This window comes from Suillus plorans (genome assembly GCF_016647745.1).
Source record: "Suillus plorans strain S12 chromosome Unknown HD556scaffold_129, whole genome shotgun sequence".
Lineage (NCBI taxonomy): Eukaryota > Fungi > Basidiomycota > Agaricomycetes > Boletales > Suillaceae > Suillus > Suillus plorans.
The window spans coordinates 50,172-67,301 of record NW_024537513.1 but is presented as its reverse complement, the minus strand read 5'-3'; the positions used below and the strand labels follow the sequence as shown (position 1 = coordinate 67,301).

The following is a 17,130-nucleotide window of genomic DNA, read 5'->3' as shown; positions in this document are numbered from 1 at the left end:
GATGCAAATTGCCGATGAATGCAGAGAGAAGCTCGCGAAAAGGGCAACATCTGCCGGTTGTGACGAAGACATCACGATGGTCATTACCAGGCAGGCAGGGAGAAAGGGATAGAGAGCTGGCGGGCACAAAAGAAAATATGCAACACTGTGGCGAGGTTCACCAAATCTGTGACGTTATCACCCAATAAGGGAATCGGAATAATGTTGCACAGCCACGACGGACCACGTTAACCCATACCTTCAGCGCTCCAACTTTCTCAACGCTGTTCACCGCGACAAGCAACCATGGCGAGAGCGCAGGATAGTTTTACTTTTACGGTCGGAAAGCTCGGTAAGTGATTGGCACTTGACGCGTTCATAAGGCTCATAATATTGACTTCAGATGCGGGCATGGCTGTAAGTCCAACTTGAAGTTCAGTACGTCACCCAAATATGAAGTGACGCGGTGCAGATCCTTCTGGGCGACCGAGCTCACCTAATAGAGTTTCCATCGGTACTACTTCCTCCTGGAGCAACAACTGGGTCTATAGTGAACATCTCGGTCCACCGGAACGTGGCTCAGGAGCGAAAGCGAGACCATGAGTTCTGGTCGCTCCAAGAAGATATCTTAGAGACATTTGGAAGCCAGTCGCCTGAGAATCCGCAGCTCGAGGTGAGCAGCACCCACTTTATTTCAGTCCGCCTCGCTCACACCACTATTTTCAGGTCCGTAATGTCACCCAAACCTCTGTCACGCTCGAATGGCCCGCCATTAAGCTCGCTTCCGCGAAGCTACGTTCCCTTGACATATACAAGAACAGCCAACGTCTTGCCTCGATTCCTAATGCACTCACCAACTTCTCCACAAAACTTTCTGGACTCTCGGTAGATACCCAATACACTTTCCAGCTCCTCCTCCGTACTTCCGCAGGAACCTATCCCTCGAACCTCATCCGCGTGCGCACGCACACGATCGCAGATACAAGCGGAATTTCAGTTTGCTTCGCAAATGTTACAGACAGCGTGTTGCTGGAAAACGCAAAGCTTGCTTTGAAAGAGATGCGCGCAAAGTGGAGCGACAAAATTCAAATCGACACAACACATTTCGTGTGCACCACTCCTGCAGTCACACCCGCAGGTGCGCAACCAGCCGGCGGTGTTGCAGCAGCTCCAGGTGCAGAATATCAACGTGCCTTGCAGTTGAGCATCCCTGTAGTTCAACCGCAGTGGATTTTAGCGTGCCACAGCGAAAAAAAGTTCGTATATTCTATCCATAACGCTTCTCGTTGACAGTTTTTTTGTTCAGAATGGTGCCGATCTCGGGCTACTATCTCGGCGTCACCCCGCCCAATTCTGGCTACTCCCAGCGTCCCCAATCGATGTCACAAGCCTCTCTCCCCAGCTCCAGCGCAGCTCACAAACACTCGGCATCGCGTCAAAGTCTCCCGTCAATACGCCGTCCTACACCACCGTCGGCAACCACGCAAGGGCCGATCAACGAGGAAGATGACGAAGAGGAACAACCGCCCCCACCAAAACCGGAAATGAAGCACAAGAGCAACGGTACGATGGATAGGAATTTCAAATTTCCGACGTCACCAACTCAAGCTCAAGTAGTTCCGCCAGTACCCTCTCTTCCTACGCAAGCACGTGCTCCGAAGCCAGAGCATGAAGCAGGTTCAAACCGTACGAATGAAGATGACATGACGCCCGTGGCGGTAGTCGTGCCATCTAGTGTAGAAGTTCCTCCTCCTCCTCCGGTGGAGAAAGAGATCCGGAAGAGTTTTGTAGAATCTGAGGATGGCGAGGAGGAAGTTGGCGAGACGGTGGAAATTGATTTGCGGTGAGAATTGCAGGCTGTTCGTTATTTACTTACTTTGTTATGTAGCCTTTGGTGTTTTGAACTTGTACTTTGGCTGCGCTGTATGCTAAAATGTTCGACATTTCAGCATATAAATACCATTGATATTTCGTTCTGCATATCATTCTTTCCAGAAAACGCAGAAGAAACACGGCCAGTCTATAATGACGATGGTGAACAGGAAATGAGATGACGTCACAGTACCCCTGCCAAACCTATCCAGTCATCAATTGAATTCGTTGATGCGGTTTTTGGCGTCCAGCACGATGCAGTCGAATTGAAATAGGCGTGCTACTTCAGTCACAGCCACGAGCTTCTTCAAAACCGCATCGCTGCATCTCCGCCAGATCCATTCCCAATATACCGCTGGTACTAAATCTGCCGATCGCAGAAGCCCATGGAAGATAGAACCAAGCACCCTTAACCTTACTTTGATGAGATCATACTTCTTTTCTCTTTGGTTCTGGTTTGAAAGGGGTATGAAAGTGTAATGTGTACCTTTATGTGTTGTACGGTGGTAACAAAGGATTAGAGACGCTTGTAGACGTGTCTTAAGATGGTGAGCTCGTTCTAGTTGTTTCATATGGATGGGGAGAAGGTTTACCGATTCTGAATATTCAAATTTCATGTGGGTAGAGATACAAGATTGCCTCCTAGCAGTCTGGTACAGCGATTAAGTTAGGACGGATACAGATTGTGAATCTCTAGATATAGTGGGGTAGTAGCATACAAAAGAAGGTTATATCGACTGCCAGCGCCGTACTCGTCAGTGTCATCGCACTGACTTAAACAAGGGACACACCAAAATAATAGTAGTATAATATGACATTCACACCCATCCGGTCCCATCCACGCCACATACACCTGACATCTGACATGCAGGATTTGACTCATACACCCACCCTTCTCTTCTTCAGCTCCCTCCCCCTGGTTCGTCCCCTGTCATCCCCATCTGACTCACATATACCCTTCTCTCTCTCCTTTTCCCTCCCGCGCTCACGCAGCACACGCACAGAACCGCCTCTCACGACCATTCTTGTGCGCGAAAGACTACGCTCTTCCCGTGCTGCGCTCCGCGTACGTGGTTTACTCATGTTCTCGTCAGTAAGAGGGCGCGTTTTGTCGTCTGCAGTAAGGCGGGTCTTTTGTTCGTCTACAGTAGACCGCGTTCTTGTGCGTTCTCGAGTAGGACGGATGGGGATGTCTGGTTGTGGGTCAGACTCAGATTCGGAAACGGCATCTACGGTTGGTGATGCGACGTGGGATTTGTGGAGGTTAGATTTAGGTCTCGGATGGACGAGGGTAACTGAGGATATGAATAAGCCGGATTTGGAGAGGGGTTTGGGTGTGGGCCTGGGCGTGGATGCTTTTGAAGTGGGCTTGGGAGTTGACTTGGGTGAAGCATCGACATTTGCTTTTGCGATTGCCTTGGCTTTGTCCTTCTTCCTTATGCTGGCACTCAGGTCACTAGAGACGGATACGCTCCGCTTGCGTTTACGGCCGTGACATCCCGTCGCGGCGCAAGAGAATAGTTTATCGTCATGGATGGTAGAATCTGCGCGGAAACGCGCACGCCTGGTGTCTGTCTATATCTGAAATCAGTCTTTGAATTGCAAAGCACGAGATAATACTCACTGTGTGTCTTCCCTCATAACACCACCCATCCGGGGGACCCATAGCTCCCGTCCCTTCGACACTGCTTCCACAGCAGCACCACAAGGTCTCATACGCAGCACGATCGACGAGTGCGCTTTCATCGTCATGTGGAATGCGGCAAGACGTGTCTGTATTTGAAAGTTCAAAGAAAGAGGAGTGGCAGCGCACGCAATGGAGTTGTGGTGGCGGGGAGAGTTCGTGGAAGAACTGGGTAAGGGCAGTGAGTGTACGTGGGGAGGGGGGTATCAGTGGGGGATCGGAGGTCGGGGAGAGGTGGGCGAGGGTATATGTGTGTAGGGTCTGGGGAGGGACAGAGCGTACGAGGTCATACAAGGCGGTTGGGTCTGTTACCTCCGGCTCGGGCTCTGTTTCGGTGGTGGGTGGTGGTGTGGGCGAGAGGGCTACTGGTGAGTCAGTGTGTGAAAGTGAGGGAGAGGGTGTATGTAGTTGTGCGTTGGGTAAGGAATCGGGCTTGCGAGTGAAAAGACTGAAGACCATCGTATAGAACGTTGATCTGAGTCTTTCGGTTAAAATACTTAGGTGGTAGATAATGAAACAAAAGAAGGACGGTAGAAACGATATCTAGACAATATAATCTGCTCCCTCGAGGTCAACGCGTGCAGCACACGGGCCTGCACACCAAACAACGACAAATATAACTCCCATGCTGTCTGGAACGTGTTTTCTTGCAGAAACTGTAGGATCACACGATGTGAGACCAGATACATTTCCCTTCTGCATCTTAATGGCTGGGTTTCAAATCCTCGTTGACTTATAAATACCTCGGTCTTAACTTCTCCCTTGTCCCTCGTCTTTACCTCAGCTGAGCGACGGCCGTTTCAGATATCGCTACTACCGCAGAGACTCTCGCCAAACACCAATGCAAACTTTTTGCTGAACGTGTAATTGAAGGTGTTCTCACGCGGCGGTCCTTAAGCGTGATCGTTTGATTAGCCCATATCACACTACACGCTCAAGTACCGCTGTTATGACCCCGAGCAGTTTTTTCTTATTGACGCTACTTTGTTCGCCCTCTCGATCCATTCCTCACAAGTACTTGTCGCTTCCTTTCTCAAATCCATGCTTACATAAATACCTCAGGCTCTCGTTTTGAAGTCGGCAAGTTGTCACTAGCGCTAAACCTACTCGGAGCTCTCGCGTCACTGAACATCTCATTTGCATTGGGTGTGTGCGGCCTATGGCGTATTACCTCCAAGGTCAGATGAGTTTGAGGTCCTGCGAGCAAATGTGTGGGGTCGAGATTTGGGATGTGTTTCAACTAGCTAGCGCGAGCGACGCACATGCGAGATTTAATATGATGCAGGCCCGCTGTCTACCATTTCCACCTGATTAGCAGTCCTGTCAAGTATTCGGTGATTCCCTCCGTTCCCTCCTTGCACGCTCAAGTGCTAGCTGTTGATACGATTCCACCCTCTCATGATGACTTATTGCTAATATATTCAGGGTGGCAGACACTTCTCCTGGCCTTGGCGAGTTGTCCTAGTTGTGTTGTATAGCAACAACATCACTGACGCGAAGCAAACGCTAAATAATGCGGACTTCATCTCAAGTAAGACTTTAGTCTAGGTTAACGTCAGGATGTCAGCAGTTGCATGCGAATGCCAGAAGAACCGTCGACCAGGATTAGCATTTATGATGTGTAAGTCTCTCTCACCGGGCTCACTCATGTCTCATATACCTTTGTGTAGAATGATTTAACATCACAGACTTGACCATTTTATGGCACAGGAACTACATATGGTATGTGGTAATGTGTATTATGTTGGGAAGCCTAAATGCAACATACATAATGGTTCCATATAGAATTGCGTGTACTAGACGCAGCTAGAACGAAAACACGAACTGGTGGGCCCATCTAAAGGGTTATCGCCATACCGACTGCCATCCTCAATCACCGGAAATCTAAGAAACATGTTCTGAAGTTGCCGATCCAAAACCCCGCATCCAAGATAATACAACGTTCAATCACAGCTGACTTGAATCAGAGTTTGAAATGATTGATTATGTTCAATGCTAATGGCAAATCGCGGATACCCGTGATGCTAGCAACCAGAGCAGATCAAAGGAAGTGTCGGATCTCCGCTACGAACGTTCCAGGGAACAGAAGCTCAACATGTCACCGGGTGGAATACTACGTCTTTGGGTGACGATCTAATCAAAATTCGAGGGCATGGCCAATCAGGCGAATCGGGTGAACCGTGCATGTCTTCTTCCTATCTGCCGCATGGACCCCTGAAACAATTGCGACCAGGCCCATTGACTGATGTGGAACATTGCGGCGACACGACTTGGACGCACGAGCCTATTTGTTTAGATTGGCAAGCAAGGTACTTATGATAACCGCCTCATGTTTTGGACGTCCGGCGAGAGGGTAATCCTATAAGGCAGGTTTAAAACACCTCATCACACGCACCTCTGCAACTTCGAGCAAGACGCCATCCTCCCCACTCACAAAGTCCACGTCAACCGTGCTGCAGCTTCACTAATATGGCAGCGCTCATTTCAGACATCACACCCACTCGAACATTCGAAGACCACGAGGATCGCGTGATTGCACTCGCCGTTTTCCGCGACCGTGATGAACGCATGGTCACGGGCTCGTATGACGGGATGCTTCGTCTATGGAACTTGAAAACAGGTGTAGTGTTGAAGAAGATGGAGGGGCATCGCAGTCGGGTGCGGTCATTGGCTGTTTCACCAGATGGAAAATGGATAGCAAGTGGTGATGAGAGCGGAGAACTCATCGTCTGGCATGGAAACACCGGGGAACCACTCAACCAAGCACTCGATAAAGCCCATGACAGCTGGATATTCTCGCTTGACTTTTCTTCGGATTCCAGGATGCTGGCCAGTGGATCATCTGACACTACCACGAAGCTATGGGATACATCAACGTGGCAGGTGCAACATACACTCAGTTGCGGTGGACCTGTCCGCTGCGTTCAGTATTCACCACGGCCGATAGGCAATTCCCAAGCACTTCTTGCAATTGCAACGCACCGCTACGGTGTCCAAATTTACCAGAATTACACTTCAAACGGATATAATAACGTTTCCTACAGTCGCGATCACACACCACCACCTCCATTCCCCACTCAATCAAGGAGAACTATCGGTGAAGGATCCGAGTATTCACTCGCTTGGGCGCCCGATGGCTCACGGCTTTTCTCGGGAGGAAACGAGGCAGATCCCACCATACGAGAGTGGGATGTATCGACCTGGAAACAGGTCGGTGCTCCCTGGAAGGGGCATTTCAAGAACATCCACGCCATTTCTTTGAACTCTAGCGGCACTCTCCTTACCTCCGCATCTCATGACAATCGTGTCTGTCTATGGCGAATGTCAGATCGACGAAACATTGCCATATTCAACCACTCTGGAGAGGTGAACTGCGTCACGTTCTCTGCGGATGACAAGCGTATCCTCAGCGGAGGTGTGGATAAAAAGATCTCAGAGTGGCCAACATCCGAGAACGTTTTGCCAGAGGATGGTTCAAAGGATGGCCTCATGAAGGAGCTGGCGACGCACCAGGTACGTTTGTTTTCATTTTCTCGCCCATTCATCATCTAAGCGTCTTTTTTATATCAAGGCTGAATCCTACTCTGAGTTCAAGGCACGTTCCCATCTTTGACTCTTCTTATAACGCAATGTGAACATGATTTACGCAGGTCGTCGCGATGAACTCGACAGTCCGCAACGCGTGCATAGCTAGGGACTGGTCTACCGCTATAAAGGTGCTAAATCTGGATATTGACTCGAATGCCAATTACACCGCATATGCCAATCGCGCATTTGTTATGGCGCGACAATGTCTCTGGGACAGAGCGCTTCAAGATGCAATTCGGGTGAGATTGACTGACCCATTTTGACCTCACAAAAGTTAACTTTGACGATGGCATAGTCTGTCAGCATTCAGCCATCGTTGGCAGGCCATATATCCAAGGGCATTGCTCTATGCGGGAAAAAGCAGGTTCTGGCTGCGAGGATATCATTTGACCTCGCATCCATGTTTACGAGTGATTTAAAGACCGATCACTTCCTGTTTTTGATCAAGGCAGGTAATATTCTTCTCACATACTGCGTGCTTCACTGCGGTTTTTAGACCATTGCGTTGTTCAATGCAAATGAACATCAAGAGGCAATGCTTCGCATCCGAGAGCTGACTGCGTCTCCCGATGTCGATCCTGTTGCTTGCCGCATAGTGGAAGTGAGTACCATTCGTTCGCTCATGCCAGATTCATGCGTCATTATTGATTCCTGTCCTTCGTACACCAGGCCTACCTACGTGTCCAAATGGGAAATATTGCTTTGCAGGGCGCGCGTTACAATGAAGCTGTTGAACACTTCACTGCCGCTGCCAATGCGAGCACTTTCTTTTACAAATCGCCAATTCATTTGACGTACGATGAATTTGTCGTGGTACGTTGATATGACTCAACCGAAAATTCTTTCGTGCTCAACTGCGTGTCTTCCACAGATCTTTGGCTGGGACCTCAAGTCCTTGTGGAAAACTGCGAACCAGCAACAGTGTTTTGCGCTCTTTCGAGCAGGTAGTTTTGGAGCAGCCATCGAATCGTATCAGTCCATGATGGACAAGATTGATGAGGATATGAAGGTCGAGTTGTGTGCTTGGTTCACTGGTAAGTATTCGGTAACGTCTTATCGTCTATGATAATCATCAACTGCACTTCACTCAGCTCTCCAGTAAGATCGATACGCGGTCGATGCTTCCCACGGAGATGGTGCGCTCGTAACGAGCGGTTACTCGCATAGTTGGAAACACAGATATTCAAGTAGTTTCATTTGTGTCTCGACGGTAGCTGTATTGCTCAAATAACCCTTGGTGCTCGTGTCACATGATGGATTCACAGCATCGTGTACGTATGAGTTGCCGTAGCCCAAGTCTCTTGCCATATAATGTGGCATTTGGCACATCACAAGCTCAGTGATGCCTTCGTCGAATAAACAGTTTGGGGTACCCAATTCTACTTTCCATGAAGACTTATATTAAGTACGAGCCTCAGAATTCAGTAGTGCTAATAACTTGTGCCTAAGCAAGTAAATTTGATGGACATGAGGCAGCGGATGGCTGTGCAATGCACAGGCCCGGGTGCCATGCCAAAGGACCGTGTTGGGAAGTTCAAAAAGTTGCGGGCACATTCTGTCAATCAGTCAATTTGCTCGCTCTTCTCCCAAGTTACTAGCGTATACGAGGTAACACCAAACTAATCTGGACTGTCAGTGTTGATGAGTTGACGATCAGCTTCAGCAGGCAAAGTGTACCATCACCTTCGAACGAGTTAGTAGGCATCCTTCGAAATCACTATCCATATCAGGCCACAGGATACGAAAGCCTCCCCGACGGTCCTTCGAATACTTCTTACCCATATTCCTTTACTATGTTCTCTGGCAGATCGGTCACGGCTTCGGGATCGTCACGGCCTGTTGTGCCAGTAAAAGGATGGATTCTAGCACCCGTTTTGGACATAAGCGGCCACGAAGACCGTGACGATACTCCATCCATATCCTACTTTCCGGACGGGAAACGGATAGTCAGCGGGTCACGCGATAGGACCATCCGTGAATGGGACATAGAACAAGGCAGGGAAATCAAGCGGGCGCGGGATGTTTGTGAGCGACAGGTATATACTGTGAGGGTATCAAGGGATGGTCGATGGGTTGTCTCTGCAGGTGGGAATTTCATGATCAGCGGGGAACTCAAAGTCCGTGAGGTTGAGACGGGGACCGTGAGAACATTCGAAGGCCACCGACTAGTACTGACAAGTATCAACTGCATCGATATATCTGGGGACAGCACACTACTGGCGAGTGGGTCATCGGATGGTACAATACGGATATGGAGCTTGGAAACATGCAATCTCGTGGCTGGTCCGTTCAGAAGTCTCAACTGGGTGGTGGGCGCAGTCCGATTCTCGCAAGACTCAAAAAAGCTCACGCTCAAGTCAAATGGAGGGAGGTGCCTCGAAGTGTGGGATATCCAATCCCAGAAATTGCTTGTTTACAGAGAAGGTTACTGGGAGCCGGGAGATGTCCCAGCGTTTTGGACTACGAAAGACACAGACATCGTAACCGCATTCAGCTTTGAAGTTGGCGCCCAAATTAAGACGATCTATGCATTTGACGCGTCTACACTGGAGACCACCGGGGCCCCTTTTGCAGGACACACCAAAATCATCACCAGTATAGCACTTTCACTCGATTGTGCTCTCCTCGCCAGTGCTGCTCGGGACAACACCATCAATTTCTGGGCCTTTGAGTCCCGCCAGCTCCTCGCCTCATTTGACAGTGGTTCTACCATTTGCCAACTTATTCTCTCACCCAACTTGTGTCAACTAGTTTGCACGACTGAGAACGACAACAGTATCTACCTATACGACACTCCCCCTGAGATCCTCGCTTGCATCCAGCCAGTACCACAAGATAGAGTGCGCAGACTACCCCGAATAGTACTATTGTTTACGTGCTTACATTTTCTTGCAGACCATTTCCTCTAGAAGCCTATTCCTCACTGATGTACTCATCCCTCCCTTTTCGTTTATACCACTCCATTAACCCCCTTTTTGCAGTCTGGCACGCTCTCTCTCGCCGCGAATCGATCTACTAGCGAGGCCCCACCAAATGCGCAAGAGAGCCTCCCTCCCTACTCTCTACCACCACCTCCCTCTATCAGTTTCGCCCGTCATCGACCAGGGTCCGAATCCTGGATTGACAGACACGCCGAAACCTCTCGCATACAACCTACAGACATGCCACCATCTACTGACATGCGGCAGTGGCCTCCTGACATGCAATCATCGCCTGATAAGATGTTGGGGCAACATCATGAATTAGGATCCCAACCACCGCACCAGGACACACTACACTTCAACGGAGTTCTTCCCCCTCCACCCCAGATACCCTCTTCTATAGTAGGCTCAAGGCTACCCCAGCTACCTCCCGACTCTCGCGAGCTCCTTCCCTCCTCTTCCCATACGAATACAGCCTTCCCCGCTCGTAATGAACAGCCTCACGATCTCCCCCTCGAAGCGATGCTCCAAAACCTCACGGGATATGTCGCAAAGGACGAAGAATATCCTGTTGCTCGTGGCGGGTTTGGGGAGATCTGGAAATGCACCTGCCACATGAATCGTAGATTAATCAAAGTTTGTTCACTGTCTTTTGTCTGTCCATCTATCTAAATTAATAATCTGGTAGGTCGCAGTGAAGGCATTACAAGTGTACGCCGTCGATCAACTTGGTGCCGCAAAGACGAAGAAGATCAGGGTGAGTTTCTTGACAAAACAATGTGTCTTTTCCTTATGAGCTGCGACTTCGTAGAGGATAATGCGCGAACTCAGAATATGCGCTAACCTCAACCATCCAAATATTCTACCTGTTTATGGTTATACGTATGGGTTTGGCCCATTTATAGCGATAGTCAGTCCTTGGGCGGAGAATGGCAACCTATCAGACTATCTGCAGATCGAGGGCGCGGCTCTTACTCTCGTTAGAAGATTCCAGATCGTGAGTATCTCCTCACACTTTATGCAGACCACATATCGATGGCAATCTCAGCTCAGAGATATTATAGCTGGTCTGCAATATCGTACGTGTTAGTTATTCTCGGTCCTTGACCTGGAGTAGTGATATTGTTCACAGTTCATGCAAACAGTGTCGTCCATGGCGACTTTACTGGGGTAAGTTCAACCCGTTTTCGTTAATTTTGATTTGATCGAGATGTGAGTTCTAGCCTAACGTGCTGATTAATGGTGATGGCACTGCGTGTGTAGCTGACTTTGGTCTTTCCTTGATGTATTCCGAAGTTATAAGTGCTTCTCAGGCTTCTTGGACGTCCACGCTGAAAGGAAACATGCGATGGATGGCTCCTGAGCTGCTCGAAGAGCAGGAGGATGGATCTCAAGTCCGGCCAAGCGAGCAGAGCGACATGTATTCATTTGGCGGTATCATGCTGCAGGTACGTCTGGTTCATTTTTTGGCCTCTAATTCGTATCACGGCCTCCACTCGTAGGTCCTCACCAACAAAGCACCCTATTATCACCTTACGAATGACGCTGCCATCATTCTCTGCATAGCCAAGTCGCAAACGCCTTCCCGATCTCGTTATCCCGAGCTCCCTGAACGATACTGGCAGTTCATTGAGAAATGCTGGTCTACCGATCCTCGGGACCGCCCATCGACGGAGGGAGCTGATGTGATGATCAGGAATGAATATTACTCGCTGTCGAGATCTCGTTGATTCTTTAATTCCATTCAACAGTCTGTTTGCAGTACAACTAACGAAACGAGGCAGAGTAACATGGTACTATTACCTGTACTGTAAACGTAGGCTTGCTCCCAAACATCTCCTGCAACATGATATGAGAATGCTGTGTGTACATCGTGTCCAACGTGTCCAATGCAGTGTCTGTGATTTGTTTGAGCATGCCCCAATTCCCGCCAAACACCACATCAAAAGATGGACATCTCAAGTCGGGTTTCCGAGCCGATATCTTATAGCTAAATAGTGTGACAATGCTACTTCCGCTATAGTAGAGTGAGGTTACACACTGCAAGTCGATGGATGGCTCCTGACGTGCTTCCGCGCTACCGTGACCTCCGGTCGTTGCACAGAGAAATTGTATTTATTCCAAAAACAAGTGCCTGTACGCTATATTGGCACTATATCGTTCTTCGTTTGTCCACGTCATAAATTTTCTCGCTCTCTGCTTGAAATGTTGCTTCGTTGCGTCATGAGTGTAGTTCTTCATTACATACTTTGAAAGATCGTCGTGCAGTAGGTAGTCAATAGTCTGATATATGCTTGCTACAGCGAGAGCATAACAGCGTAGTACTCTGCATGCGGAAGACCATACAGGGTCGCGATTGCTTCATGACAAATCGAGGTGCCACCCTATTCAGACTCGTAAGGAAGTCGACCTGCGAAATTGCTGATTTAGTGAACCGCACTGATTGCAAGGACTCGTCCATTTGTTTTTGATGTGTCGAATGGAAGAACTTGTGCCTAAGCAAGTCCATATCAGGCCACAGGATACGAGAAAGCCTCACCGACGGTCCCTCGAATACTTCTTACCCATATTACTTTGCTATGCTCTCTGGTAGACCGGCTTCGAGATCCTCATGGCCCGTTGTGCCAGTAAAAGAATTAACTCTGAGTCTCTGACACCCATGTCGACCTTAGGGGGCCACAGAGACACTGTTTCAGCCATATCCTACTTTCCGGACGGGAAGCGAAAATAATGAGCAGGTCAAACGATAAGACCACTCGTGAATGGGACCTAAAAGCGGGCAAGGAAGTCGAGGAGGCGTGGGATATTTGTGAGCAGGAGGCACATGCTGTGGTTGTATTACCGTATCGAGGGATGGTTGATGGGTTGTTTGAGGTCTCTGCAGGTGGGGACTTCAACATCGAGGAGCTCAAAGTCTGCGAGGTTGTTGAGACGGGGACTGTGAGAGCATTTGAAGGTCATTCAATTGCATCGATATCTCCGGAGACAGCATACTATTGGCGAGCGGGTCATTGGATGGTACAACACGGATATGGAGCTTGGAAACAAGCAAGCTCGTGGTAACCTGGCCTGTTCAACTGGGTGAGCGCAGTTCGATTCTCGCAAGACTCAAAGAAGGTCGCAGTCATATCATCTTGGGGGAATTACCTTGAAGTGTGGGATGTCCGATCACAGAAATTAGATGTTCACACGGGGAACCTCGGAGGACCTTAGCCGTTATGACACGCATGTTTTGGACTAGCAAAGACAAAACCGTAATTCAGCTCAACGCGGACACCTCAATCAAGACAGTTTATGAATTCGACGTACCTACTCTGGAGACTATTGGAGCCCCCTTCGAAGGACACACCCAGGCCATCACTGGTCTAGCACTTTCACTCGATGATTCGCAGCTGAGCTGGGATGAATAGAAAATACCTATTCGACTATCGATGATCGTTAATCAGAGTTTGGAACGATTCAATGCTAATTTGCAAATCACACATCCATGATGCTGACAACCCCAACAACCAGAGATCCGCACAACCGTAGGATCTCCACTACGAACGTTCCACGGAGTGAGTTGGGTGAACCATGTGTGTCTTCTTCCTATCTGCCGCATGGACCCCTGAAACAATTACGGTCAGGCTCATTGACTTATGTAGAAAATTGGAGGACATCCGGGAAATGGAATTTTCCGGGTCCGTCCGGCTGGGTCCGCCCGAGTGCGGATCCGTCCGGTTCACGACATGATGCGCCATTGGTTATCTTTATGCTTTATCTCTTGCTTTCAACCAACCACTGCCGCCAGCACGCCTTTGCACGTCCGCCCGGTATGTGTTCTCTCAATCTCTATGCTACCTGTAAGTTTCTAATACGACCTGTATTTCCTGAGTACTAACTACTACATTCCACAGCATGTCATTCATTTCTCAATGTTTATGTGATCCTCAAGCTACTAGATAACGTTGGTAAGTTTATTTTTGTGCCCGCCAGATGAATATGGCTGATATCCTCCGATCACCAGGTTTCTTGACAACCATGAATACCCCATCCACCTCGCGGGGTGCACCATCATGGCAGGCTGTCCTCGATGCTCGACTGGCTCAACCCCAACCTGATTTCATCCACTCATGCACCAACTGCAAAGAGGAGGTTCCTTGGCGACGGTGCAAGTCAAACGAGAATGGAAATGAGGGCCGTTGGGTGGCAGTGGTAAGTGCTATCTTTCCCAGACTCGTTCGCTGCTGAATTTCAACTGACTCCAATCACTCAAGTGCAAGAAATTTGCTGGCGAGCAGCAAGTGCCATGCAATTTCTTTCGCTGGGCACGGGGCTCAACCAGTCCCTCCAGCTCCCCCACTTTGGCCGCAGCTCAATTAGCCCCAACCACTATCGTCCAGCCAGCTCAGCTAGTCCCAACCGCTGTCGTCCAGCCTGCTGCCTTGAGCAATGCCACATTGCTCCTTATGTGTGCTGCCCTGGTCTGCAAGAAGCGCCCCCATGCACATTGTGAGAACGCTGCATGCCGAACACATTGCAGCCTGTTGGGTGGTTGTTCCGTCAAAGGACATACCTCCGCTGTTGTGTTGGATCTATCATTGGCGCTTCGAACACCTCATCAGCCTCAAGCATGTCCACCTATGCCTCCACCCCCACCTTCGCAGCCAGCATTGATTCTTGATGCTGCACCCTCTGACTTGGACGTCCGTCTGTCCCCACCCTTGGCCTCTTTATCGGAAGTTCCTGAGCCTCCTGCACAAGTCCAGAAGGGCAAGGGTCGTGCTGTTGAGCTTCCAGATGCTAGTGAACCTGTGCAGCTTCCTTCACGCATGGTTGCTGGCCCATCACAACCCAAAGCCTGAGCAGCACCACGCTATGCAATGCAGATGCCTGCCATCTTTACGCAGCAAAATGCTCGTGAAGAGGAAATGAATGAAGAAAGGCGCCAATGTGAACTTGAATGTCTTCAGGCTGTGGCTCGGGAGAAGAACACTGTTGTGGTGTATGCATGGACTCAGAATGGTGTTGAGCCCATAATTTACGAATTTCAAGACGGCTTCAAACTACCCAACTTCTACTTCACACTCTCGGTCCTCCAAAAATTATGCATGACCTCTGAGGTCCCCGATATTCCTGCTCCTGCAAGGATTGCTCCTATCCAGCGGTACAACCGTGCCCTCGACACATGGACATGGTTTGATGTGGGCCACATGGTCACTCTGCATGAGCGCGATGCTGGCATCCTCTTTGTGAGGGATGCACGTGTCAGGGAGTGTGTAGACTTTGACCGGCACCTTCACACACTGACACGCCCAGTAAGCGCTAACCTCATGACAGACCTGACGAGCAAACGGAAGTATGTGCGTGCTGCATCTCTTGCACGGAGCTCACGTACACCATCTCTACCTCCTACCAATCCTGTGCCACATACTCGCAAACCTCGCTCTGGTATGCCCTCACTGTCGCCAGTCGCATCAGACAATGAGCATGAAGTGCCTAATGACTCGCCAGCTCAACCAATCAAGCGGCGCTCATTCAAACCACCAATCAAGCGGCGCTTTTCATCTATCTTGTCATTGACAGATAGTGATGGGGATGACACGACAAAATCTGTCCACACAACCAAGCGGCACCATTCTCCACTTCCTCAGGCTCCCCGCTGTGTTTTACCATGCCGCAAACAACGCCCTTTTGCCGACTCATTTGATCTTTCTGATGCCTCCGACTCTCATTCGCTCTCATCATCTATCTCGTCAATGCACTCAACACCGATCGTGAAGAAGGAGGATTCGGGAAGTCTTCTTTCACGCGGATCATCAAGCCATGATGCCATTGTCGTCGAAAAAGTCGCAATCTGGCCCGTTGACTTTTATGTGGTTGACATTTCTCGTGGTTTCAATGCTTGTCAAAGGGCGGTTGATGGACGACGCAGTGTGGCAGATGCATTTGTCGGCCACTTTGGTGTACCATTCAAGGCATCAACGTTTTATGACAACCGCAAGGTGTGGGACTTCAAGCCCAACACATCGCTTCGCCAACGCTACATTGATTATGGTCGAACAGAGAAAGGAAGCTGGACTTCCTTCATGAAGAAGGCGAAACGGCCGCACAAGTAGGTGCACACAACTCTGATTGTTAAGACTTCATTCTTTAGTTTTGTTCGCATTGCCCACAGTCTACACTTGTGTCCATTTAGTTCCTGTAGTTTTGTTTCTCATAATTAACGTTCACCATCTTCCGAGCCTCTGATGTGTGGCCGAGGACCGAGTAAAGTGGTCGTGCAGACTAAACGTGTCTATGGGCGTGCGTTTATGACCTCGGGATATCCTCAATCTCCTCTTGTCCCGTGAGCGCGTATTCTCCTTCAGAAATCCTACCAAACATAAAATAAGCACGCATTGGTGGACGAATCGACGTAGCACTTACATTCACCACAGACGACGCGCCAGCACATGATTGACTTGCTGCAGGTGGGGATATATCTGCCAGACAACGATCAGTAGCTAGAAATGAAATTCGACATCTCATTTACTCATTCCTAAGATAGACAAGATTAGTTTGAGATACGCATAAGATAGAAACACTGATGGCACCAAGTTTTTTTGCACGCGTTGAGCAAAGTGTTGACGAAGCGACTGATTGTTTGGTCATTAACCCTTGAGTAATTGAGAATCCCCCAGGACGATAGACTCTTCAGCTCGTGGAAAATCTGGTCGATGACGTTCCAAGAACCATTTCGTGGTTGCTGTAGGTCAAGAATCAGATCATTGCGCCCCATGCATGCTGACATCCTGGACTTACCACCGGTCTACTAGCGGCAGCATTACCATAATGAATTTCACGTCCAGTGACTAAGATAGGGTCAGGAGATACAGTGATCCCCGCATCTTGCAAGAAAGGAGAATTCTGATAATCCAGGGTCTGTGTGTATCCATCCATCCAGCCGCTGTATCCACAAACTCATCTTCCGCTTCTTCATCTTCTCTATCAGACACGTTCCCTCCTACTTCCAGTGCGTTCCCATCGGTACCCTCCGCTCTCGCTGAGTATTGCCCAGTCTGCTCTGGTGCTGTGGAATTGGGAGGAAGGATGCTTCTCGGTGGC

General features: G+C 49.3%; 6 protein-coding genes across 6 annotated transcripts; 5 read left to right on the top strand and 1 right to left on the bottom strand.

Moving 5' to 3' along the window:
* The first annotated feature begins 196 nt into the window (after nt 1-196).
* HD556DRAFT_1426047 (uncharacterized protein) lies at nt 197-1,978 on the top strand. Its single transcript, XM_041304624.1, has 5 exons — nt 197-331; nt 383-396; nt 452-652; nt 706-1,235; nt 1,286-1,978. Exons 1-5 carry the CDS (start codon nt 286-288, stop codon nt 1,824-1,826), a joined length of 1,332 nt encoding a protein of 443 aa, XP_041152269.1. The 5' UTR covers nt 197-285; the 3' UTR covers nt 1,827-1,978.
* Nucleotides 1,979-2,599: 621 nt separating this feature from the next.
* On the bottom strand, nt 2,600-4,230 carry HD556DRAFT_181537 (uncharacterized protein). The gene is made up of 2 exons (XM_041309822.1): nt 3,476-4,230; nt 2,600-3,426 (listed from the first exon to the last, which is right to left on the bottom strand). The coding sequence occupies exons 1-2, from the start codon at nt 3,992-3,994 to the stop codon at nt 2,731-2,733; spliced, it is 1,215 nt and encodes a 404-aa protein (XP_041152268.1). The 5' UTR covers nt 3,995-4,230; the 3' UTR covers nt 2,600-2,730.
* Nucleotides 4,231-8,525: 4,295 nt separating this feature from the next.
* On the top strand, nt 8,526-10,187 carry HD556DRAFT_181400 (WD40-repeat-containing domain protein). Its single transcript, XM_041309820.1, has 3 exons — nt 8,526-8,731; nt 8,787-9,963; nt 10,019-10,187. The coding sequence occupies exons 2-3, from the start codon at nt 8,917-8,919 to the stop codon at nt 10,088-10,090; spliced, it is 1,119 nt and encodes a 372-aa protein (XP_041152267.1). The 5' UTR covers nt 8,526-8,731; nt 8,787-8,916; the 3' UTR covers nt 10,091-10,187.
* A 344-nt stretch (nt 10,188-10,531) lies between these two features.
* On the top strand, nt 10,532-11,851 carry HD556DRAFT_1280204 (kinase-like domain-containing protein). The gene is made up of 7 exons (XM_041299283.1): nt 10,532-10,680; nt 10,733-10,801; nt 10,856-11,041; nt 11,093-11,123; nt 11,177-11,214; nt 11,268-11,492; nt 11,547-11,851. Exons 1-7 carry the CDS (start codon nt 10,567-10,569, stop codon nt 11,772-11,774), a joined length of 891 nt encoding a protein of 296 aa, XP_041152266.1. The 5' UTR covers nt 10,532-10,566; the 3' UTR covers nt 11,775-11,851.
* Nucleotides 11,852-13,795: 1,944 nt separating this feature from the next.
* On the top strand, nt 13,796-14,888 carry HD556DRAFT_1451408 (uncharacterized protein; the record flags this gene model as incomplete). The annotated part of the gene is made up of 4 exons (XM_041307949.1): nt 13,796-13,886; nt 13,941-13,994; nt 14,051-14,238; nt 14,301-14,888. The coding sequence occupies 4 exons, from the start codon at nt 13,796-13,798 to the stop codon at nt 14,886-14,888; spliced, it is 921 nt and encodes a 306-aa protein (XP_041152265.1).
* HD556DRAFT_181208 (uncharacterized protein) lies at nt 14,658-15,523 on the top strand (the record flags this gene model as incomplete). Its single annotated transcript, XM_041309819.1, has 1 exon — nt 14,658-15,523. A coding segment is annotated over exon 1 (617 nt), but the record flags the coding sequence as incomplete, so codon positions are not given.
* Nucleotides 15,524-17,130: the final 1,607 nt, after the last annotated feature.

Bases quoted from the DNA above. Each gene is read 5' to 3' on its own strand.
- HD556DRAFT_1426047 (XM_041304624.1), top strand. From the start codon at position 286: ATGGCGAGAGCGCAGGATAGTTTTACTTTTACGGTCGGAAAGCTCG. The intron at 653-705 runs GTGAGCAGCACC...CACTATTTTCAG, and splicing joins CTGAGAATCCGCAGCTCGAG to GTCCGTAATGTCACCCAAAC. The intron at 1,236-1,285 runs GTTCGTATATTC...TTTTTTGTTCAG, and splicing joins GCGTGCCACAGCGAAAAAAA to AATGGTGCCGATCTCGGGCT.
- HD556DRAFT_181537 (XM_041309822.1), bottom strand. From the start codon at position 3,994: ATGGTCTTCAGTCTTTTCACTCGCAAGCCCGATTCCTTACCCAACGCA. The intron at 3,427-3,475 runs GTGAGTATTATC...TTTCAGATATAG, and splicing joins GTTATGAGGGAAGACACACA to ACAGACACCAGGCGTGCGCG.
- HD556DRAFT_1280204 (XM_041299283.1), top strand. From the start codon at position 10,567: ATGCTCCAAAACCTCACGGGATATGTCGCAAAGGACGAAGAATATCCT. The intron at 11,042-11,092 runs GTGAGTATCTCC...TGGCAATCTCAG, and splicing joins TCGTTAGAAGATTCCAGATC to CTCAGAGATATTATAGCTGG. The intron at 11,124-11,176 runs GTACGTGTTAGT...TATTGTTCACAG, and splicing joins TATAGCTGGTCTGCAATATC to TTCATGCAAACAGTGTCGTC.
- HD556DRAFT_181400 (XM_041309820.1), top strand. From the start codon at position 8,917: ATGTTCTCTGGCAGATCGGTCACGGCTTCGGGATCGTCACGGCCTGTT. The intron at 9,964-10,018 runs GTGCGCAGACTA...ATTTTCTTGCAG, and splicing joins AGCCAGTACCACAAGATAGA to ACCATTTCCTCTAGAAGCCT.